Below are 24,551 nucleotides of genomic sequence, written 5' to 3' on the forward strand. Positions count from 1 at the left end.
TCAGCTGCATGTCCCACCCCAACCCCAGAGAGCAAGAGCTCCAGGAACAGGTGGAGAAACAGGGAAGAACACTGCAGTGCTTCTGAGAAATAAAGCAAGGACAGAAAGGCAGACGGGCATGCTGTGGAACCTTCTCCTTACCTGGCTGTGCTGCTGCCACTCACATAATGACACTGTAGAGCAAGTACTTTTAGCACCTCTTTTGTGTTCCACGTTCCAGGAACCCTTCCCCTGGAGATCCAGCTGCTGAGGTGGAGACTCGTGACCTGGACCCCATGGCTTCGGGGCAGAGGCTCTGATGGGGAGGAGAAGAGACCAGGGGTTGCACTGGGAAATGTGTCTTTGCTGCAGAGGATTTGAGAGAGGTTCCGAAATCCCATCCCCAGCATTTCTGGTAGCAGTTAACTCCTCCTTCCCATGTCTATGTGGCCTGTAGTTGTGTCTCTGTCCCTGGGTCTGCTCCCTTTCAGTGTCACAGACCCCGTCCCACCCGCTGTGTGCTCAGCTCTGTCCTGCTCACACCGCCTGGCACTGCCCAGGGGCAGCTCTGCGTGTGCAGGGGCTCAGGAGCAGCTCAGACAAGTCCTAACGAGAACTGGGGTCTCTGTGTCTTCTCCAAAGTAGAGAAATGAATCCCCATCTCCCACTGCACACCCAGACAACCAAGAGTGGAAAACTGAAAGCACAGACTCCTTCCCTTGCAGCTGTTGCTGTCTTGATGTCGTTGTTCAGAAGGACTCTCTGCCATGTCTGTGGGGTTGATCTGGAGCTCTGAGCAGCCCTGACCCACACAGCACCCTCCAACCCCACAAGGTCCCTGCCTGCCCTGCCGGGGGTCGCTCCTTCCACCCACAGCTGCTGCCATGGGATCTCCCTGGGCAGGCTGAGCGCTGACCCTGGCAGGCGGCAGAGTCCCTGCCCCGGCACAGACCTGGGGAGCAGGGACCCTGCTCTGCAGGACAGCCCTGGGCACCCCTGGGGGCTCACCCGGCTTCACAGCTGTTCAAAATTGAGGTGCAAGATCCCCCACCTTACAGATCCCACCAGCTGTGCCTGTGCCAGTTTTAGGAGATGCCTCCAGGAGCTACAGCTGCATTGCCCTGCACCCAGAGACTTACCAAGGCAAGGGCTCTGATTTGCTTCCCAATCAAAGACATATAGCTCTGTTAACTACCCAGCCAGCAAACCCTGTGCAGCCTCTAAAAGCCATGATGATCTCTGGTCTTCTCAGCTATCCTCATCAATACAGTCTTTCAGCAATACTGTGCCTGCAGGAGGAGGCACAACCAAAAGCATCTTTGAGTTGTGATGGAACGGGATTGAGTGGGTTATTAAACTATAAACCCAAGTAGAAGTGAGTCCCTGCAACAAACGGAGCAGCAAGGTCTTCCAACGCAATATATCACTTCTAAGACAAAAAAAAAAAATCTTTGCTCAGTTTAGTGGCTTGTGAGAGGGAAAATGCTCCTGAAACTGCACATTTTGGCTGGGTGACAGAAATTCAGTATATTGTATGGGCAATGGCAGGGGTGAGGAGTATCTACAATACTAAAGTGACTATGTCCACAATGACAAGAAGAGGAAAGAAAGACGGAGCGCAGAAGGGTGAAGGGAGCAGTTTGAGGAGGTGGATGGAAGAGGATGGGATGGGAGGAAGGGAAAAGCAGGGGATTGAGGGAGCAGGAGGCCAAGTGAGATAGAACCAAACTCCCCTCCCTTTTATGCACTGGAATGTCTGAGACATCCCCACCATGGTGTCAAGGATGTCTTACCCTCTTTCCCTCTCCTCCATGGAAGGTGAGCTCTGGAAGATTCTTTAATGTTGAAGGGTTGCAAATACATCCTCCCTTTAGGCAAAATGAGGTGCTCCTATCTGCTCTGAAGGGCATGAAGGGGCTGCTAAGCAGGCACCTGAGGACATGAGGCAGTCCTCAGTATGGAAAGCTGAGAGCAGCGCAGAAGCACTCAGAGACTGGAGCTGAGAACATGCTAAGCACGTCACAGGCTCCAAACCCTGGCACCAGGGTGAAGGGTGGAAAACATCCCCTGGGGCCATTTGCTTCCCACCTTAGCAAGGAGATTCCAAGGAGCTGGACAAATCCTTTGTCTGAGAGCCAAGCTGGAATGAGCTCTGGAACCTCAACACTTTTCTCTAACAGCAGCAAGTCCCAGGGAAAGGGGGAAGTGTTTGATGTTTTCCCAGGCCCCTGAGATTCAGCACCTCCGCAGCAAATGGCATTTCACATTTGAGAGGCCCCAGCTCTCATCAGGCCCCAGCACCTTTGAATCCACCTCTGCACTCTGCTGGCTTGGACCCTGCCTCTTCTTTGGGCAGGGGGATGGTCAGGCCTCCCTGTGCTGGAGAGGGCAGCCCTAGGGAACAGAGACCTACTGGAAGCCTCCTGCACCACAATTAAGGAAATCCAACAGCCACAACACTGAAGTAACAAAACAAACCTTTCCTGGGATTTTTATACCCTTTCAGGAAGCTCAGATTTCAGGTAAACATAACACGAACCCACGTCTGTAGGATGATGCTCCTACGCTCCCCACACCAGCGTCAAACCAACCTGCTCTGGAGATGTTGACACCAGTTAACATCTGGCTACTCACAGACTTTCTGGCTTTAATTACAATCTGCGCTGCTTAAACTGTAATCCTGATATTTTACCAGGAGACAGAGCCCACAAAGGGGATGGTTAATTCATGTCACCCATCACAGATGCTCCAGGGACCTCAGCAGAACAGATCTAGTAGCGATCCCACCAGACTTGCCATGCACGGTGGGGCACAGCTTGGAGACGTGCCCTCCAGCAGACAGGAAAGCTAGTTCTTACCTGGGGATCAAAAGTAACTGTGATCAGTTTGGTTTCTGGATCTCGCCGGATAAGCGGTTGAGTAAGGTTGTACTGTGATTTTTCAGAGACTGTCTGGGACCAGTCTGCATAGAGCTTCTCCTGATACCTGCCGGAAAACAAACAAACAAATTAAAACATCCACCACGTAGCTGCCAAGCCCGCACACCAAGACATAGAACCAAATAAAAGCCAAGTCCACTTCTGAGGGCTGAAGAACATCAAGGAATATTTAAAACCCACCCACACCACCTCCATAAAGATCTTGGCTTCAAAGACAAACACCTGAAAACCAGTGACAGCATCAAGTCAGGAAAACAAAGATCCCCCAAGTACCATTCTTAGCAGAGGATTCAAATTTGGGGACAAACATTCAAAAGCTCAGAGCAATCAGTTCAGTTTTAGCATCAAACATTAAGATATTAAGTGAGGTGCAACGAATCCCACTCCCACTTGTGGAATACACACATTACAGCCACGGTAAGTACACTGTGAATGGGCACAAGTGGATTGAGACTTCTGGTCAGCTCAGGTTTTCTACCACAGCATCTCCTACATCCAAAAGAATCTCGTTCCAACATTTCTGCTGGGCTGCACAGCCCCTGTCCCTCCCATGCAAACTTCTCATTTCAAGATATCACAGAAAGACTGTGGTGTGTAGCAAAGGATTCCTCCTCCTCTCTCATCACAAAATTCCTTCTGGCTTAGAAAGAGACATTCTCAGGCCCTGGGCTTGCAAACGTGCTGAAAGGTGGTTTAGAGAAGGAGAAGGAAATGGCCTCAAGTTGCACCAGGGGAGGTTCAGACTGGATATTAGGAAACATTTCTTCCCCAAAGGGCTGTCAGGCATTGGAACAGGCTGCGAGGGCAGTGGTGGAGTCATCATCCCCGGAGGGGTGGACAGACGTGGAGACGAGGTTCTCAGGGACACGGGGCAGTGCCAGGGTTGTGTTAATGGATGGACATGAGGGTCTCTTCCAACCAAAACAATTCTATGATTCTATAAGGTTTGGCTTTTTTTCATATAGTTACAGTCATGCCTGAGCCACCACTTACCTGTCGAGCAGCTGGATCATTTCTTCATACTTCTCTATCACCCTTCTTCCTTCAGCAGAGTCCAAGCAGCTGGTGGCACAACAGACAAGCTCAGCGTTACATTTAGCCCTGTGAGGCTGCAGTCTCTATTTACCCCTTCCCAAAACCACCCACCACCTTGCAGGCAGAGCCTGGCTGGGGATCTTACATTCCAACCCCACCATATCGCCCAAAACCATTTCACTGCACAAAAGCTCTCCAAGCCCCAGTGCGCCCTTTTGCGGGTGTTTGCATGGCAACTGGCAAATGAGAACCACGTCCTGGGGGAAGAACAAGGGCCCAGAGCTGCTGGAGGAACACTGGTCTCCGTAACATACTCAATGCTCCGGTGTTTGCACAGAGCAGGGCAACCTCTGCTCACCAGCCACCACTTTCTGAGGTCAAAGAGGCACAGAAAGAAGCAGAGTGTGGCTCCCGGCAGATGAAGCTCTTGGCGGTGCCCAATTCATGCCCCTCCAACCGAAGAGCAAAGGTGTCCCAGAGTGCGGGAGGCAGAGCCCTGGCCACGCTGCCAGGGCTGTACAGCCCAGGGAACAGCAGGCCAGAGGAATTCTTATCATGCTGTCTTTTCCCCACTGTTTCATCTACAATATCCAAGTTTTCCTCAAGATGGTTGTTGATTTTGGAGGACATATTGACAAAACTTGAATTAACTTAACCAAAAGCTGGAAAAAAGGAGCGCCTGAGCAGTCACCGCTGGGCAAGTGCTGAGAAACCTGCTGGAAGTAAACAAGTCCTCTGAGCAAATCCAAGTAAATCCCAGCAAAACCACTTTTGTTTCTCCTTTTTAATCCTTTTTCCCTTTCAACAGCATCATGTCACCACCGTTGCAGAGCATGTTATTAACTACTCTAAACAGAGGACAGAAAATCAGTGTGAAATGCAGATCTGGGTCCTTCATGGTGGACAAAAATTTGCCATTTAGGTTCAAATCAGACATGATAACTTGGGCTCTGTGCTGGGAACAGCCCAAGAGTTTGTTTCATTGCACCAATGTCTTTGCTGCTGCAGAATAACTGTGCACTTAAAGACACTTAATGGCAAGATACAGTGAGAGAAGGTTACAAACATGGTACAGTGACGGTCAACTTATTTTGGTCAAGTACATTAAAAAAGTGGATCCATTTACACAGAATCCTGACCAGCACACGTGAAGCCATTCCTGTGAGCTACCAGGTGCAGTCCCTGGAACATCCTCAGTTGTCATAAGTCCAACACTGCCTTGCTTACAGAGCTCTTAAACGTTGTCTCATGTGGTGCCAGCTGTGAGTATGAGGCCATACTTCCCTGACACCATCCGTTATAACAAGCATTTGGGTGATAAATATACCAGCATTGGTTTCTTTCCTTGATCTTGGGAGATGGCTCCTTTGTTTAACGCTGAGAAAGTTTTCTTCTGCCCAACAAAATGCTCGTCTGCTCCCCAACATGCAAACCCAGCTCCATCGACCCATCTCAGCTGAGTCCAGCCCAGCACTTCTCTGCTATTCACAGTTTGGATGATGCCAGAACCAGGACTTGCAGCTGAGGAGGTCCTGGAGAACATGCTGAGTGGGATTGCAGCAGGAAAGGTTCTGATACCTCTTTCAATTGCAACCCGGGAACTATGTCTGAAAGCTGAATAGCCCACTGTGCCTCTTAATCGCTTCAAAACAAATCCAGTTAATGAGTTTCTTAAAAAAAATAATGATCACAAGGAAGCTGAAAAGCACCAGTGCAACCACTTCACACCTCTTTGACTAAGAATTATTTCAGCTATAACCATGGGATAATGTTCACCACAGAAAGAAAATCAGATTGATTACAGAGAAGATAGCAAGGTGGTCATAAAGCAACTTAGCTGGAACAGACACGCACAGATGTGGGATGTGCCTGAAGTGATCAAACGGCACCTGGATTCGCGCTCGCAGCTCCTGCGCCCAGCGCAGCGCTCCAGCCACCGGCGGCATGTTCTTGTGCACAGGGGGGATCCTGGGGAGGGCACATTGGAACAGCGTTTGACTGAACACTGCACTTGTAACCCCAAAGATGCAACAACAGAACCTCATCTGCAGAAAACTGCTCTGATTTCCCAGCTTCCTTCCTTAAATCCAACATCTGCCACACTGATGTAGGTCTGTGACCAAGGCGAGTGCCTCTGGATCTCGAATAAGGAGCTGAGATCGAACGAGAAGCCCAGACTATGTCCAAACCTGAGCTGATGTGAGGTGTCCCTTGCCTGGGACACATTCCCCGCCCCTCACAAACACTGACATAGGGATTTCTGACCAGGAGTTACTTCTGTCCGTCTTATCTAACAGCCACAGAACAATAACCACAAATTCACAGCAAATGATTCTCTCCATGATTCTCTCCAGCCCAGGACTTGTCTCGTTCCAGTATGATCTTTCTGAGGCAAGTAAATAGGTTATTGTTCAAAATGACACACTTGAATCCTCATAATCTGATAGAAATCCACCCATTCCCCCCTGTGCCAACAGTCACGGGGAATAATAAACTTGGAAAAGGCTGATTAAACCCTTGGTTACAAAGTCCCACTCGCATACTTTGCATTTTAAGCATTGTAAGGGAAACAAAATAAATTCATTCTGAGGAGCACATGAGTGGGTTTGCAGGTCCCATGGGGTGTTGGAGGCAGCACACAAATGTGGAGAGAAACCTCCTGTCACAGCCTCGCTGGGAGAAAAGCTCGGCATGTGTCTCCATTCCCAGTCACATATCATGCATACACATTTGAAAAAGGGTATTTTTACTCCTAACCAATTATTTGCTTTAATACTAAGAACAGAGCTTTCCCAGGCATTTCCATTGCCACTAGGAGCTACAGAGGCTGAAAACATCTGCAATTTGTAAAGTTTTGGGTTCCTTAGAAAAATAAATCATTTCCCCCCCAAATTAATCTCAATCAAACTCCCTGTAAAACCCATTTTACTCAGCACGTTCTACCTACCGAGCTTCAGCTCTGCCTGGATGTGCCGGGAGTAGATCAGCCTGGCGTGGTCCAGGGCCCTGCTGAACATGCTGATGAGGACGGAGTATTTGCCAGCAGCATCTGCAGCGACTACCGGTCGCTCCAAAAGGCTCCCGAACATGTCCAGCAGCTGTTGGGGTGAACACGCAGGAAAAGAAGAGGGGAAAAATTTACAACCCCGACTCCTGCAGAGAGATCAGCTGGGACCTTCCTCCCCAGCCCAGAGGCTTCAATACTGTCCGCACCGATGGGCACTTTGGAAAAAGGAAATTTGCTCCCTTTGTTACGGGGCCTCTCCGACTTTCTCTGGGGTTGGACCACATTCCAACTGTTGTTCTTCAAATGCTTCAAGATTTTCTATTTTTTTCAAAAAACTCACAAAGATAAACACTGTCACTTGCTAAAGTCTTTTCTACAAATGCTTATATTGATTTTTTTAAAAAAATACCATTTATTATTTCTGCAAGATAGATTAATTGATAAATAAACCAGCTTTGTTTCTAGAAAACCTGTTTCCAAAACTGAAACAGATCCATGTATTAATAATATTAACAAAATGATACTAACAATATCAATTCTCACCAGGAAATCCTAGAAAAAGCATGATTTCCCCCGACTTGCAGAGAGAGACACAAATATATCTCCTGGCATCCAAAAGCTTTGTGAGGGACCCACCAGCCTGAGCATCCCAAACCAAGAGCAGCCCAAAAGCTACAAGTCCCACTGTCCCACCAGCAAACACCAGCCCCATGTGCCTGTGGCTCCAGCACTGCCTGGTCTCCTCAGCGTGATTCTCACCGAGCCGGGTGCCCTGATTTCCCTTTTAGGGAAGAGCAAGGGAGCGATAAACAAACCTTGAAGGCGTGGTCCAAGTTGGAGGCGTCATCAAAAGCCTGGATGAAAATGGTGCCCAGCCGACGGTCCATGTCTTCTACTTTCTGCTGGAAACCAAAGGCATCCTGCTCAAAGTCCTGCACAAAGGCAAAACACAAGCTGTGAGGCTGCAAGATGGCACTAGGAAGGTACCTGTAACTCCTCGATCCAGAGATGCCCTCTCTTATTCACCGTGAACTAAGCCACTCCTCTGGCCAATCTTCAGCCATCGCAACGTGGCAAAGTCCTCACGAAGCTTGAGAACATTTCTGTGCTGTCCCATGGCTGAGATGTTGGCCCTTTCTCTGGGAGGGACCCTTTGGTCCTGAGGGCTTTCCACAGCCCACATGGCACTATCTTCAGCCTACAGGCAAGATGGACTATTTCCACACCCTCTCCCCCACCACTTGGCCTGAAGACCACACCATCACCCAGAAAACCCACGGATGCACCTGCTGAGTCCCAAATCCAACCTACTTTCAAGTCAAAACTTACTTTTTTACATGTATAGCTGCCTGGACCCTATTTAAATTGACTTTTTTATGAACTGTAACTAGGGCTAATTTTTTGAATAGGGTTCATATTTCAAGCATCCTGAAAAATCATGCTATAGCTTGTTTTTGGGGTAGGTCTTATTTTTGGGGAAACATGGTAAATACCAAGAGCAGGAAAGCAAAGAGATGTGGGTGTTGGTATAGCTCTTATACCTCAGCAAGCACCATGTACAGCAAAAGCTTGTGCATAACTCATGGAAATCCCAGTTTCCCAGCTGCACTGATCTAAGGTGCTGATCTAGCAAGATATGTTAGATATAGACGTGCAAGAAGTCCCAAATCTCTGCAGGAAAGGCCAGCGGCTCCCTGTTCCCTCCAGTACCAGATCAGATCATAATGAAAGGAGGAAAGAGCTGGGAAGAAGATAGCAGGAAACTGCTGCTTTGGAAACATGCACATGTTCCTGATGTTCCCGCAAACTGGTCCCACCTACCGTGTTGGTCAGGTCAAGACAGTCATAGGTTCGCTCTGAAAACACCTTGTATGCCTCCTGGAATTCCTCATACATGTCCAGGACCTGCTGGCCCAGGGTCTTCCCTTTAATCCCACTGAATTCAATTTTCTCCAGCTTCATCAAGTCCAAGGAAGTTGCCAGGAGATCCTTCAAAGTCAACGGAGGGAGACACAGGTCATGATGTTGACAAAAGAAGATGACAACAGTTGTCACGACAGAGTTGCACTTGCTGAGGGACCTTCCCAAGCACAGCGCTGGTGCTCAGGCTGGGTGGCAGGGATGGGAAGGGGGGAGCCTGATCTGCCTGTCCTGAGCATCAGTGGCTGCTCATAACACGTCCCTGCCCAGTGAGACCTGCTGCAGCCACTAGAAATACCATGACAACTGTAAAATCGCTTTTAAGTGTATTTAAAGGACAGATCCAAAGCAGGATATGAGACTCTTATATGTCATCCAGCATAGCTAAGAATCCCAATTTTATAGGTATTAACCGAGGACAGATTTCTAATATTTACAGGTACCCAAACTGTCCAAAGCTCCTGCGCAGTCAAACCTCCACGTGTCCAAGTGGGTGTTGCAGCACCTGCCCCGCTGGCCCTCTCTGCTGAGGTGGCACACGGGTCCTTCCCTTCCCTTCCCATCCTCTGCAGCCTGGCAGTGTCACCTCTTGGGAAAATGTCCCGCTCCCCCAGTGGTGGTGGCAGCACTGGGCAGCTCTGCTGCCATCCCACCTCATCTGTCTCCCTAGCTAGGGCCAAGTAAGGGCTGGTTGAACATCCATTGTCTCAGAGGACCAGGAGAAATGTGCACAGGAATGTACTGGTGGCCACTCTCTGCTTGCACTTGTCCTGGGGCCACCCGAGCAGGGCAGCAGGTTTTACCACAGACACGTAATATGAAACAGTGCAACGAACCAAAGGAAAGGGATCCTTCCCTCTTCACGTGCTCATGGGCTACCCATGCACCAGTGTAACTGCAGCTTTTATGAAAATTCGAAAACAAATGCACATATGCATTCATATTCACTTCGACACACCAGCACATCCGCTTGAACAAATACCTAGTAAGGCAAAAAAATAATGTGGAAATACCAGTTGTCCCTTGCTTTGTCTTGCAAGGTTGCTTGAAATGAAGTGATGAGGGGAAATTGAGACGGAGAGAGATGCAGCAGTTTTCCTCATTAACAGGCTGGTGTGCACTATGCTTTTAATTATTGTTTTACAGCTCACTCCGCAGGCTCTCCCTCTGACTCCAGATACTGCAGCTTCTACTGTCCCTGGAGTGTGGGACAGCCACGGAAGGAGGAAACAGACACTGGTCAAAACGCACAGTGCCCCAGCTCAAAACCTCCCCACTGGCTTTTGTCTGCAGCCCATATCCACAGTGTGCCCATGGCATCCATGGAATCCCAGCAGTCAGTGCCCCAGAGCCTTTACAGGGTCCCAGTAAACCTGTCACCAACACTGTCCTCATGATAACCTGCAGTTATTCCTGTGTCTATTTATATTCCTCTCTACACTGACCAGCATAATTTGGTTTATTTCACATCAAACCCTACTGGAAACCATCATTATGAATACTTTTAAAATAGGCACCAGTCATGACAGTTTTCAACATAGTTAATTAAGGAACACATAAAAGTATATGGCACATTTAAAGCAGTAAAACTGCAAACACCAGCAACCTGTACACTGGCCATCCAACCCTACACACTGAGAACGCAGCAACAATCAACAAAGAAATTCATTTGGGATGTGTGTGGAGAGCAGATGAATGTGTGTGGTTAGCCACGTGAGAGATAACAGGTACATGCAAGGTCTGTACAAGAGGTACATACAGTATCTGTATAAGAGGTATATACAGTGTCTGTATAACAGGTACATATGGTGTCTGTATGTCTGTGGTCTCCAGACACAGCCATGTGGTAAGGAGAGCATAGGGAGCTCCCACATTCACACTCAGACCTGCTCTCTGCAGAACATCTCCTGTGGCTCAAGGAGCCCTTGGCCACACTGGGAGCTCAGGGATGACACCCCAATGTCCCTGCCTCAGGTGACAGATCTGGCAAACAGGGACACCCCTGAGCCACAGCACCCCAGTTTGATGGACTATGAGGATGCGAAGGGACAACCTGGTGAGGAACGTGTCCCTGCTCCTCCCCAGGCCCACGTGGCACAGCCAAGGGGATCCTGCCATCTGGCCTCTCCAAGACAGGCAGGACCCAGCTCTAGGGTGTCATAGAATCATAGAACCATTTCAGTTGGAAGAGACCCTTAAGATCATTGAGTCCAACCATAACCTAAATCTGTCTCTGATGGCACCAGGAGACCTGGGAGATTACATTGCTTTATTTACAGCTGTGCAAACCACACCTCCAGTAATCCTCCTTTTCTTGCCCCAACAGGAGCAAGGAGTCCAACGGGACTCCTGAGAGCAAAAAACACACCTATCAACCTGACCAGCTTACATATGCACTGAGCAGGACATAGTAAAACACAGTCTTAGACTCGCTGTAACAGGAGACCTAACAGCAAAAGAGTGGCCCCATTCCCTGGTATCAGGTGAAGCTATAGAAAGCAAAGATGCCAGCAAGTGATCTCCTGGCTACAGAGTTCTCCTGACGGTTTGCAATGTTTTTCAAGACCAGAGTCTCACCTCCACCATCTCCAGTCTCTTCAGGAAGGTGTCCAGCCTCGCAAACACCATCGTGGAGCTGAAGTCCCACTCCCTCACTTCTTGGCCTGGTTCATAATACATGTGCAGTTTTTCCCTTCTCTCCTCAAATGCCTCTTTGAACATGTTCAGGATACCGAGCACCATTCGCACCTTGCCCAGGCTCTCCTCCATGTCCCCTTTCAGAAGGTCTTCTGGAGACAGGTACACCAGGGCCTGGAAGAGCAAAATCACACCTGAGAGGTCACTTCTGCCATCATGGAAAACAAGGACTTCTTGTGTTGAACACATTTGAACCTGTTTATTAAGTTAAATGTTGCCTAAAGAATCACTTTTCCAGGGAAGGACAATAGGAAGAAGGGGAGAGGGGACACAGGGGACTGCAAACACAGGCATCACAGCCACAGACCTGCTCAATGAGAAGGTTGCAGATCTCCTGGAGCAGCACCACTATCCGCACGGGCATGTTGTAGTGCTTGGAGGCGACCCAGATCAAACACACCACGTGGAGCAGGGGGAGCAGGAAAGGCTTCACCTCGCTGAACTCAACCCTCTCTACGTCTTCCAAGCGGCGCTTGAGGGGTGTCAGGTGCAGGTGAACGTCCTGAGCTTCAGTCAAAGCTGTGTTGAGAGACGTGAGAAGCGGTAAGAACCACCCAGCTGCGGTGTGCTGGGTTCCCAGCTAGGTGCTGGCCTCACCACATGGAAAAGTGCCTGGGAAAAGAAACTGTCCTGACAAGCACTGAGCACCCTCAGCCACCTGTGTGCTGCAGGTCACTCACTCGTGAACATCACTCACCTGCGGCAGTAACCAGAACAGAAATAAGCTGATGTGATGGCGGGGGACAGGGAGCTGGGACAGGGCTTCGTGGAGAGCCTGAGTCCACAACTGCTAAAAAGTCACACGGAATTTGCCCAACAGCACCAAAAATACAGTGCTGCCATGGCTGTGAGCCATGGCCTTGCTGTACAGCACGACAGGCTGTACAGCCTTGGCCTGAGCCCTTTTTAGCTCAGTTTTGGCTCAAGCAACTCCTTGTCCAGTGGGCAGATGACGACGGCCCCACTAGTCCTGACTGTAATAGAAAACCTGTCAACAGTAAAGCAACTGATGTCTGACTCGTCGAAAGCTTTAGCTTAGCTCTGTACAGCTGTGTGGTTTTACCCTGAAGAATTACCCCAGAGCGCAAGCATTAATAAAACCAGATCGTTGTGCAATTAAACCTGTGGACCAACAAGAAGTGACAGAAGTGCTTGAATGCATGCAAAAATAACCCCTAAGGCCCAAGACCAAGGAAGAAGAGACTCCCACTATCAGCATCACCCTCCCAGCAAATCCACCAACAGCAGCCACACCAGTACAATGCCAGGGAAAGGGGCAGAGACTTAAAAGCAGGTGCACACAAATCTGAACTGCGCTGTAATGGAAATTAACAATTATAGTCCAAATTATCCAATTAGGGTTAGTATCGCTGTAGCCGGATTAAAACCAAATATTTGTTGTATTTTGATTAAACCCTTAAAGTATTAATTAGTTTAACAATGAACCCTTGGCTCCTTATATAAGGGGTGTTTCTCCAGCCCATTTAAACTGCACAATGCAGAGTGTGACACAGATCCTTAAGAGATTCAATGTTTGCACGTGAAGTGGTGAAGAACAGTGTTTTCTGCCAGCACGTGCACAGCTAACACAGTCTGGATGGTTTCATTGTGCCAGAGAGCAGCTGGGTTGGACATGGATGTCCAGCTGTGTTGGTCTGCAGGGACAGACCAGCAGGACTACACTGTTTTTCACTACAGACAGGGATTTGCAATATTTCCTTGGGCTGCGCTCAACTCCCCTAAGCAAAGCAAAGCAAGGAAATTCGGGCTGCAGTGGCCAAAGCCTGAGAAGCAGCGCTCTAACAAAGCAGTCTTAGGTACAAGATCTGTCCTCTTAGTCTGAACTCCCATTCCTGCATAATAACACCAGAGGAGCTGGTGGAAGTTGAGGTGAGTCCTGTTAGAGTAATGCAAACACTTTATTACAGCAGAATAAATTCCCAAACCCATTCACCCTGAACTTTGGCAAGAGTCTGGCTCAACAGACCAGCGATGGAGCTTGTCCCAGCCTGGAAACAAAAGCCTAGACTCAAGCACAAGCAGCCCAGTCTCAATTCACAAACTAGAAAGATTTGGCTTGAAATCAGTCACACCAGGCCATGAAGAAAGGCCAGAAGCCAGCACTGTGGTAAAGTTGCCCCAGCATCTCACCTGCCTCAACATCCATTAGCATGGTTTTGAAGGCTGGGATGTAGCTGCTCTCAACTCTCTCCAGCAGCTCCATCATGTTCCTGACCTTCCTCGTTGTCAGCTGGTTGTAAATGCATTCCAGGTCATCACACCTACAGCAACCGAGACACAGAATCACAGAATCAGTTGGTTGGAAGAGACCCTCAAGATCATCGAGTCCAACCATAACCTAACCCCTGGCACTGCCCCATGTCCCTGAGAATGTCATCTCTGTGACTGTTCAACCCCTCCAGGGATGGTGACTCCACCACTGCCCTGGGCAGCCTGTTCCAATGCTTCACAACCCCTTCTGGGAAGAAATGTTTCCTAATATCCAACCTCAACCTCCCCTGGTGCAACTTGAGGCCGTTTCCTCTCATCCTGGCGCTTGTTCCTGGGGAGCAGAGCCCGACCCCCCCTGGCTCCAAGCTCCTTTCAGGCAGTGCAGAGATCAGAAGGTCTCCCCTCAGCTCCTGTTCTCCAGCTGAACCCCCCAGGTCCCTCAGCCACTCCCATCACACTTGTGCTCCAGCCCCTCACCAGCTCTATTCCCTTCTCTCAACTCACTCCACTACCTCAAGGTCTTTCTTGGCCTGAGGGGCCCAAAACTGATTTGAGGTTTGGCTTCCCCAGCGCTGAGTACAGTGGGACAGTCATTGCCCTGGGCCTGCTGGCCACACTGTTCTTGATGCACACCAGGATGCTGGTGGCCATGTTACCCACCTACACTGGGCCATCAGCTGTCCCCCAACATCATCTGTTTCCCCTGGGCCTGATTCAGGGCTTCCTCCAGCTACACATGGACTGTGGAAATGGGAGAAAGCTGCATGAGGCACAGACAAACCCTACAGGACAGAAAGTGCTGAGTTCAGCATGACAGCAGCTCTGCTACTGACAGAACATCGCTGAAAAAAAGCCATCGTGTTTCTGCAGGCATTAGCAACAGCTCTCCAGCCAGCAGGGCTTTGCCCCGAGTCAGCCTGAACCAGTACAGCACAAAGGTTTTCAAAGGGCAGGAGGAAATACCACTCCCAGGCTCCTGAGCATCTAAAGCCCCTCTGGCCCTGACAGATGAACAGCAGCCAGCTGAGATGCACCATTTCCAGACAGCCCCCAGCAGGTGTCCATCAGCAATTACTCCTGTGGATGGCTCCTAGTGAACAGTGACGAAAGAGTGCCCAGAGCGGGTGTGGAGTCTCCTTCTCTGAGACATTCGAACCCGCCTGGACCCACCTGTGTGATCTGCTCTGTGACCCTGCGTGAGCAGGGCTTGGACTGGGGGATCTGCAGAGGTCCCTTCAGCCCAACCAGCCTGGGATCCTGTAAAGGGCATTTCTGAAAAAAGTCCCTTGAGGTGTAGCCCCTGTGGTGGGGCTAAGTTAAAACACAGCCAGCTGCCCAGTGACCTCCCAGGCACTTTGCAGATCATGATGATTTTCTGTGCGGGAGCAATTTTCCTTAGTTGAAGCCTACATGAACCCCAAGTGGCCTGTTCTTCTCAACTCATGGAATTAGCAGCTCCACCACCAGCACTCTCCCTCTACACAAAACCAGCACCACAGGGCACCATGCACTGGCCAGGCTGCTCTGGGTACCTGTTCTTCCAGAACTCCAGCTCCACCTTCGGGTTCGGATTGCTGCCTTGCAGGAGAGGCTCTGAAGACTCTTTCTTCAGTGCCTCCTGGATCTGGTGGCTCCAGTCTATGATGGCCGACTCCATGGCATACACCAGAGATTTATCTATCCGTTCCATGCTGTAGTAAACAGAGTACGTGATTAACTTTGTTGATGTGCATTGCTCAGTTGGATCTACTTCCAATGGCCGTGTGGGCAGCTGGATTTTACAGGGTTTCACATTTCAAAACCACAAAACAATCAAACCCCATAAGATTTTGTCACTGGTTTAATATAGGAATTACACTCTGGAGAAAATGGCTGAATGTCTGCAGCAGTGTGGGCAACAACACTGTTCATAAAGTGAATGGTGGAAATGAAGAGCCAGTCGCCACCTCTCTGCACAGCCAGTCATTGTCACATCAGATCCATTCAGGTTCAGGATCTGACCTGGAGACTCACACATCCAGCAAGATTCTCTCTCCCCATACCATTCTCCCTCAAAATATTCTACATCCCTGCAGTCATTAACTCACTTAATTCAGCAAGAAACACCACCAAGTGGGCTGGGAAGCTGAGGACAGGTCACCCCACTGCCTTGGAAGCAGTAACTTCTCACAAAATCCCACCCGCACCACGTCCTGTCTGAGGAGTGATTCATTCCACTGCACCCACACATCTCCTGGGGTTCCACAGGGGCACGCACGCAGCCCAGACACGATGACAACTTGATGTACAAACGCATCTGCTTCTCTGGACCTTCCAGAACCTGTTATTTTGGGGTGGTACTCACGATTTCTCATTTTCCAGATCAATGTCCTCAATTCCCTCTGAGCCAGCTGGGAGAGGCAGCAAGGTCTTGCCGTCTACTTGGCCAACAACTGTGAAAATGGTACTTTTGAGGTTGTGGACATGACGCACGATGTCTTGTGACACCACTTGTGGCCAGCCCTGATGGTTCTTCTTGTTCATTAGGATGGGCACGATCACCTACAGCGGGAGTCACGGAAGACCAATGGAGAAAAAAGTGCAGCAGGAGACGGACAGGCCACCAGGCTCTGAGGTCTGTGCTTGGCCAAGCCTGGAGACCCATATTCATTGCTGTCTCAAGCAGTTCCCATGTGAAATAGAGGCAGCTGATGATGAATGGGCATCTCTACAGGCCCACTTTATACAGCAGAACACCCTTTTCCCCAAATCCAAGCAGCCAAGGAGGGTGGAAGCCAGTAGGCAAAGTGAGCAGCCCCATCCCCAGGCTCTCCCAGCCTTTCAAGCCCGCAACTGGAGATGGCCCCATGGGCTGCTGTCCCTTGCCCTCACAACTGTCCCCGGTGCTTGGTCCCCATGTCCCTGCCCATGGGCACAGCCGTCAGGCTGCCCTTTGAGCCTGCCAGGGCTGGGCTGAGCTCAGTGTGCTGCAAGGGAAGGTCTGCTGGTACCCCCTGGGATACACTGGTGGTGAGGGTCCCCCAGGTCCCAGCTGCAGCCCACCAAACAGGAGCTTTGCCTTTATCAGCACTTTTACTGACCCGGCAGCATGGGGTTGTGGGGCTGGTCGGGGTTTGCCCAGATTTGAGCTGCTTTTGGCTTGTTTGAGCTGTGACAGCAACACCGTGTCTGTCACCTATCCTGGCTGGCTCTGCACTGGGACCAGCCTGTGGCAACAGCCTAACAAAGCCAGGTTGTCCCTAGTGACAAACAACAGCCCTTTGTGTTACTGGACTCAGGGTGGGGGTAGGGGAGGGGGGGGAGGTGACTAAAGGCATAAAAATAGCTGCAAATGGACATAAAATTGAAACGGAATAAAGCAGCTCAGCACCTCCATGGTGCTGTCCCAGGATGCTGAAGACTCTTTGGAACTGTGGCTGGCTCTGTAGACCCGAAGAAGACCCGACCAGCCACCTTCGTGCCCAGGGAGCCGTGGGAAGGGGGAGCACAACCCCAGGGAACACACGGGCAGGTGCTGACGAGTTCACCTTCAGCAGTTTTAGCTGCATTATTAGCAAGATGTGTCTCTATTACTTAAAGCATGTGGACTGCTAATGCCAGTGATGTTGTAACCAGGCAAATGACAGCCGTTCATTTTCTTTCTGACTGTTAAAATGATAACTGGACTCAGGATGAAGCCCCAGCCCACAGAGCAGGTGTGTTCCCTTCGGCACCGCAGGAGTGAAGCAACAAGTGGACAAGGTCACCAGCTGTGACCCCTCACTGAATAAAGACAAAGTGTGGGCAGAGGAACACACGACCCCAACCCCAGGAAATTCAAGACCTTTTTCACCTTCACGCAGACCCACCCCATCTGCCTGACCCAGCACCACCGCTGCTTTTGCCTTCAAGTGAAGCTTGAGAGGAAAATAGGATGAAAACCAGGCACAATCTGCTCCCTGCAGAAATACTGCATGTCTGCACAGGGGAGAGCAAAGCCTGCAAACACGCAGCTGGGACGCACAATCCCGGCTCCCAAAGGCATTCAGAAAACAGGATTTAACAGGATCTGCCAAAGTGTTCCTACCCCACCATCTACCCATAGCAGACGGTGCTTGCAATGCTATTGGCCAGCCGTGATGCAAAACCACTGTTTGTGCAGACTTCGCAAGACCACGGGGCTCATCAAAACAAAAGCTCCCCGTATAAATAATGTGTTTTCTCACAAAACCAGGATAACCAGTCTGGCAGCCTGCTCTTGGGAATCCAATCTATCAGTCACCATCTTAATATACCAAACATCATGATCAGAGCTTCTCAAATCCAGCAGCTCCTCTGCTTTCCCATTACAGCCTCATTCCTGAGACTTCTCCAGGTGAGGAGCCATCAGGAATAAACCGAAACAACATTGTCTAGTTCAGGCTAATAACACAGCAAAGCAAAAGCACTCGAACCTCTTGACGATTTCTTTAAGAAAACATCAGCCCACCTGAGATAACCCGACACTGAGCTACAGGAGGCTCCTGAACATCACAAAACACTTTTTCACTATGAGAGTAATCGAGCACTGGCCCAGGTTGCTCAAAGAGGTTGTGAAGTCTCCATCCTTAGAGATAATGAAGAGCTACCTGGACATGGCCCTGGGCAACTGGCTCTGGATGGCCCTGCTTGAGCAGGGGTTTGGAGTAGGTGACCTGCAGATGTCCCCTCCAGCACCTGTGGGTACATCAGTCCCACAAGGACCCCACTGATAGACAGAGCTGATGTGGATCAGCATTCAGGTGGTTTATATGAGTTCTAAAGCCGTCCATGGTACTGCAAAGGGCAGAGTTAAGGGTACAAGTGCATCAGCAGAGAAGGGAGGGAGGCCAAGGAGCCTGTCTGTAGGAGGGGACACCTTCCCCGCTGCCATGTGCGAGGGGCACCCGGTACTCATGGGTGCCAGGGCTCCCTCTGCACCTCCGGGGCTGCCCAGGCCTCACAGGATCCCAGCCTGGTTAGGTTGAAGGGACCTCTGCAGATCCCCCAGTCCAAGCCCTGCTCACGCAGGGTCACAGAGCAGATCACACAGGTGGGTCCAGGCGAGTTTCAATGTCTCAGAGAAGGAGACTCCACACCCGCCCTGGGCAGCCTGGGCCAGGCTCTGCCATCTCCCAGCAAACAAATTTCTCCTCATGTTGAGCCTGCCCCCGTGGCCCCTCATCCTCACCTCCTCCACGAGGGCGGCAAAGTGCCGCAGGGCATCGGCGGGCAGGTCCCCGCAGAGCAGCTCCCCGGGGCCGGCGCCGGGGGCCCGCAGGAAGAACAGCCCCTTGCGGCGGGCGGCGGGGGGCGGCGGGGGCGGCCCCAGCTCCAGCTCCCCGGCCGGGCCCCGCCAGAGCAGCAGCGCCGGCCCCGCCGGCCCCGCCAGGAAGCTCCGCAGCAGCGGCCCCGCCGCCTCCCCGCCTGCCCAGCGCTCCCAGCGCTCCGCCGGCACCCCCAGCCCCCGCGCCGCGCACCGGCACAGCCGCTCGGCGCCGGGCACCGGCTCCACCGCCTGCTCCATCCGGCCGGCACCGGCGGGTGTTTGCGGGGAAGAGCCGCGTTGCCCGGGGGAAGGGACACTGCGAGGAGCCGGGGGCGGGCCGGGGCGGGACCCAGCTCGCCTGGGAGACGCAGCTGCCCCGGGCAACCACGGGTATCAACACAAGCTGGGGATGGAGGGCCTGAGAGCAGCCCTGCGAAGGACTTGGGGGTGCTGGGGGATGCTCCCTCTGGGGGGGGTCTGGATACCACTGGATCCACCTGGGCACCCCCAAAGTGGCTTTTTAGCACTTATTTTTCTCCTGAAAAAGCAAACACAGTGGGGCTTTCTCCCACCTGGTTTGGCCTTTAGGAAGGGAAGAGCAGAAGAAGGGGCCTTGGGGACTAGAACCACTACGCAAACATTTGATTAGGGAGACAGGAGCTAGAGATTTGTCTGTCACTGTGGAAGAGGTGACAGCGGTGTGATCTTTGCCTCCAGACTAACCCCAAAAATATGCCCAAGCTAGAAATGGGTCAAATGGGGAAAGGGAATGGGCCTGGACCACAATGGCAAACTGATTGTTCAGAACTCCCAGGAAAAGGGGGGTACCGATATTTGTTGGTATTAACTGATGTTTTTTCAGGTTGGCCAGAAGCGTTCCCTACCAGGACAGCAAAAGCTTAGGAGGTGACTACAACACTGATACACAAAATAATACCAAGGCTTGGAGGCCCAGCTGTTAGATCCTCTGATTGAGGGCCACATTTTACTGACGAGTATGTGAAGTCTTTTACAGAAAACTTTGAAACCATAACAGGAAGGTCCATTTCAAGACCCCCTGACTGCTACCAATATCGGAGAACAGAATGCCTGGATTCGCCATTCTAGAGTGAAGAAAGCCTGCGAAACACCACGGAGGGTAACCCGGGCGCAACCTGGAAAACTCTGTTTTTCACAGTCACCTTTTGGTCCTTCTGGGGGACCAGCCTGGGTGGTGCTTCCCGCATTGGGAAGAAGAAACCCAAAAGAACAAACAAGTAGAATTTTTGGTAGATATGGGGGCAACACTAATGAAAACCTGGATAGAAGAAACTTCAACCCCATGACGGGAGGGGCCTTTTTCTTGTTTTGTTAACTACAGAACCAGCTGCTGCCCCCACCCTGAAGCACGCAGGCTGTTGTCCCACACTGCCAGCACCACCCCCCTTCTTTTAGCAGGATCATTTTATCTGAGCATGGCAGTGGCCCTAAAGGCACTTGCTTTGATAGAGCTGTCCAATAAGGTGTTGAACAAGTCCTCGCAGACACGGAATGATGTAGCATGCTATAGAAATCAGTGCTTCTGTTACTTCGATTAAAGAAGTAATTTCTCTCAATATTCCAAACCAAGATTCTAACAATCCCATGAGTGGACTATCTACACCTGAATTCTCAGCCAATTCTTCTGCTGAAGCTGTGGTTAGACATATATCACCTTTTTCTGCCAACATCGTATCGGGGACCATGTTATTTTCCCATGCCATTCTACTAGTAGCATCTAATTGCTTGGTGATTCATTTAACTGCTTGTCTAGTATAACTTATAAATAAATGTTATTTATCCCGTCTACATTCTTGTTTGTAGTTACCTACCAAAACAAAAAGGACTCAGAACCCGCAGCTACCTTGACTTCTTGCTTTGTGTTCCTTGGGGACTCCTCTGGGGACCCCAATCTAATTGAAATAAACCCTGTCATCAGAGGAAAGCCCTCAACTCCTTTTTCTGTTGCCCTGATGGATCACAGTGTTCAAATGCCAGGGTAAAAGGAATTTCCAATTGTACGACGTCACAGGTACCTTCCCAGTGGGGGATAAAATGGAATGAAGTGTCATCTTCCCACAGTACCACCAAAGATCCACCCAAGAAGCATTTGAGGACATATGAGGACCAACTTCCCGTGTCTCTGCACACCTACTCATGTTCCTAGGAACTTGGTATCATTCCTGCCGCGTCGTGAGAGACAGGCAGTATGATTTCCAATTATTCCTGAAAATGCCAGGGGAATTTTGATATTTTTCCCTGCAAAGCTGGAAACAGTAGGGAGAGAGTATGACACGACTTATTTCTCCATGCCGTAGAGTCTTGGCATAAGGCTAAGACGCACTCCATCCCCTGTCAATCTTCGCTCCACCCCAGAGGGAAGGGTACCACTTGGGCCACAGGCCTTCCTGCCGCACAGGCATAGCAATTGCTCTTGTTTAGGCTTTGCACCATATATTTGATCCATTCTACCCAGGCATTTGTACCTCCATATATTTTGAACCTTCCCAGGGCATCTTTTCTACTAATGTCTATTTGTGATCCATAAACCCCACTTACTGAATCATCTGCTCTCTGTCTTGCAATTAGCAAAGGGTTGCACTGCAGAGACTCACATCCTGGGAGAGACTGTCCTTTAGATAGGGTCATTTTTCTTTTCAACTCTATAACCGTTCATTGCTCACTGTCCATCCCCTAAACTCTGTGCTCCAAATAACACTGTACCAGGAGGGGCAATGAGAGCACAGGCGGCGGCCTTCCCCGGCCCCAACCACCGCCTGCCCGCCCCAGTCCGCCGCAGCGAGCCCGGCCGCCCATCCCCGCCCAGAGTTCCTCCCCACCCCCCGCCCCGGCCTTTCGCCAGCGAGTTCGCCTCCCCCCCGGGAAGCCGGGGCGTCCCTGCCGGCTCCGTGCCCGGGGTGGACGGGGGTGGACGGCGGGGGGGGGTGCGCGGGGGGGGGGGGGGGGGGCACGCGGGCGTCCCGCGGTTTCTCAGCCCCGCTGTCGGAGGCCTAACCCCCTCACCTGCCCGTGCTGCCGCCTCCCGCGCTTCTTCCTCGGTGGCTCGCTCGCTCGGTCCCTCGGCCCGCTGCCCGCCCCGGCCGCGGGCTGAAGAAGAAACCGACCCCGCCAGCGGCTTTGCCTCCCCCCGGCGAGGCATAGAGACACCGCGTCCCCGTCCCCGTCTCCCCGTCCCGGCCCGCCTGCCTCCCTGCCTACCCGCGCGCGGGGTTCCTCGGCCGATCGGCAAGACGCTCCCGCGCTGGCCTCCCCGCGACCGCCCGCCCCACGGGCTTGACTCCGAGCGACTGACCGTTGGGCACCTGGCGGGGGGCAGGGGGCCGGTTGCCGGGCGGCGGGGAGAGCGCGCATGCGCGGCGCGCGCAGTTGCCGACCCCCTCCGGCCCTTCCCGCGGGTGGGCCGGAGGGGGCGGGGGGCAAGGCGAGGGCGGGAGAGACCGCGCTTTGGGGTGCGGGCGGGGGGGGGGGTGTTTGTGCTCGCCGTGCAGTCTGAGCCGGAACACGAAGTGAAATTATACGGCGGCGGCGGCGGCGGCAGGTGCGGGTGGGGGGCACGACGACACCACCACGACCCCGCCGCCCCTGCCGAAATAAACCCCCACCAAAAAAAAAAAAACCACCGCCACGAAACCCGCATCCCCACGCCACGCGCGAGCCCCGAAACTCCAGACACGGACTCGCCGAGCGTGTGCACGGATCGCGAGGGTCGAAAAGCTCGACTCGTAGAGTCGCGTACACTGTCCCGCAGCCACCCGCGAGAGGCTCGCTCGGTCGCGTCCAGATCCTGTCCCTGCGTAGGACCAACCGCCCCGCCGTTCCGGTTCAGTCCTTGCCCGCCGGTCCCACTTACTTAGACTAAGCCTAAAATGCACAGATCTCTCCATAAGGATGGGTTTTATACTCTACTTCCACAATCTGCTGGCAGTACAAAAGAATAAGCGGCAGATCTACTTAGGCTGAGTCACGGTGCTTTGCTCCTAAGACCATGCGTACCATGGGAATATTTCAGCTGCATGTCCCACCCCAACCCCAGAGAGCAAGAGCTCCAGGAACAGGTGGAGAAACAGGGAAGAACACTGCAGTGCTTCTGAGAAATAAAGCAAGGACAGAAAGGCAGACGGGCATGCTGTGGAACCTTCTCCTTACCCGACTGTGCTGCTGCCACTCACTTAATGACACTGTAGAGCAAGTACTTTTAGCACCTTTTTTGTGTTTCACGTTCCAGGAACCCTTCCCCTGGAGGTCCAGCTGCTGAGGTGGAGACTCAGGACCTGGACCCCATGGCTTCGGGGCAGAGGCTCTGATGGAGAGGAGAGGAGATCAGGGGTTGCACTGGGAAATGTGTCTGCACTGCAGGGGATGTGAGAGAGGTTCCGAAATCCTGTCCCCAGCATTTCTGGTAGCAGTTAACTCTTCCTGCCCATGGCTGTGCTGCCTGCAGCTGTGTCTCTGTCCCTGGGTCTGCTCCCTTTCAGTGTCACAGACCCCGTCCCACCCGCTGTGTGCTCAGCTCTGTCCTGCTCACACCGCCTGGCACTGCCCAGGGGCAGCTCTGTGTGTGCAGGGGCTCAGGAGCAGCTCAGACAAGTCCTAACGAGAACTGGGGTCTCAGTGTCTTCTCCAAAGAGAGAAATAAATCCCCATCTCCCACTGCACACCCAGACAACCAAGAGTGGAAAACTGAAAGCACAGACTCCTTCCCTTGCAGCTGTTCCTGTCTTGATGTCGTTGTTCAGAAGGACCCTCTGCCATGTCTGTGGAGTTGATCTGGAGCTCTGAGCAGCCCTGACCCACACAGCACCCTCCAACCCCACAAGCTCCCTGCCTGCCCTGCCGGGGGTCGCTCCTTCCACCCACAGCTGCTGCCATGGGATCTCCCCGGCAGGCTGAGCGCTGACCCTGGCAGGCGGCAGAGTCCCTGTCCCGGCACAGCCCTGGGGTGCAGGGACCCTGCTCTGCAGGACAGCCCTGGGCACCCCTGGGTGCTCACCCAGCTTCACAGTTGTTCAAAATTGAGGTGCAAGATCCCCCACCTTACAGATCCCACAAGCTGTGCCTGTGCCAGTTTTAGGAGATGCCTCCAGGAGCTACAGCTGCATTGCCCTGCACCCAGAGACTTACCATGGCAAGGGCTGCAAAGGTTTCTCCTCCAGTGAGCTCTCAGTCATCCTCCCAATCCTGACCACCTTTAATCTCTCTCTGCCTTGCTCGTCTCCCTGAGATCCCCAGGCAGAGCCCTCAGCCCTGCTGCGTGTGCAGAGGAGCTGCTCCTGGGCAGAGCTGTCTCTCTGCAGCGCTGCCGCTTGCCAGGAGCTCCCTGTGTCCCAGGAGCCCAGCCCAGCTCAGCAGCACAGGAGCAGCCCAAGGCGCTTTAATGACCCCTCTGGTGGGTTTGGTGCTGAGTCCATGAACCTCAGACCCTGAGGGCAAGTTGAAG

At 51.9% G+C, this 24,551-nt stretch overlaps 1 protein-coding gene across 3 annotated transcripts; it reads right to left on the reverse strand.

The window, feature by feature from the left end:
- Window positions 1–146: 146 nt before the first annotated feature.
- On the reverse strand, window positions 147–22,624 carry LOC139825685 (dynein axonemal heavy chain 9-like). 3 transcript variants are annotated; one of them, XM_071799576.1, is made up of 14 exons: window positions 22,313–22,624; window positions 16,154–16,350; window positions 15,342–15,500; window positions 14,470–14,550; window positions 13,729–13,859; window positions 11,885–12,096; window positions 11,458–11,691; window positions 8,782–8,949; window positions 7,776–7,892; window positions 6,901–7,051; window positions 5,843–5,921; window positions 3,912–3,980; window positions 2,838–2,964; window positions 147–295 (listed from the first exon to the last, which is right to left on the reverse strand). In XM_071799576.1, the coding sequence occupies exons 1-14, from the start codon at window positions 22,463–22,465 to the stop codon at window positions 191–193; spliced, it is 1,983 nt and encodes a 660-aa protein (XP_071655677.1). In that variant the 5' UTR covers window positions 22,466–22,624; the 3' UTR covers window positions 147–190. The 3 variants fall into 3 exon arrangements, with proteins under 3 accessions (XP_071655677.1, XP_071655678.1, XP_071655679.1); XM_071799577.1 differs by lacking the exon at window positions 14,470–14,550 and having other exon boundaries at window positions 22,313–22,621; XM_071799578.1 differs by lacking the exon at window positions 147–295 and having other exon boundaries at window positions 2,877–2,964; window positions 5,808–5,921; window positions 22,313–22,623.
- Between the last annotated feature and the right edge of the window lie 1,927 nt (window positions 22,625–24,551).

This window comes from Patagioenas fasciata, chromosome 27 (assembly GCF_037038585.1).
Source record: "Patagioenas fasciata isolate bPatFas1 chromosome 27, bPatFas1.hap1, whole genome shotgun sequence".
NCBI classification, from domain to species: Eukaryota; Metazoa; Chordata; class Aves; order Columbiformes; family Columbidae; genus Patagioenas; species Patagioenas fasciata.

Bases quoted from the DNA above. Each gene is read 5' to 3' on its own strand.
- LOC139825685 (XM_071799576.1), bottom strand. From the start codon at position 22,465: ATGCGCGCTCTCCCCGCCGCCCGGCAACCGGCCCCCTGCCCCCCGCCA. The intron at 14,551-15,341 runs GTACCCAGAGCA...CCATTTCCACAG, and splicing joins CTGGAGTTCTGGAAGAACAG to TCCATGTGTAGCTGGAGGAA. The intron at 13,860-14,469 runs GTGGGTAACATG...CGGTTGCTGTAG, and splicing joins CAGCTGATGGCCCAGTGTAG to GTGTGATGACCTGGAATGCA.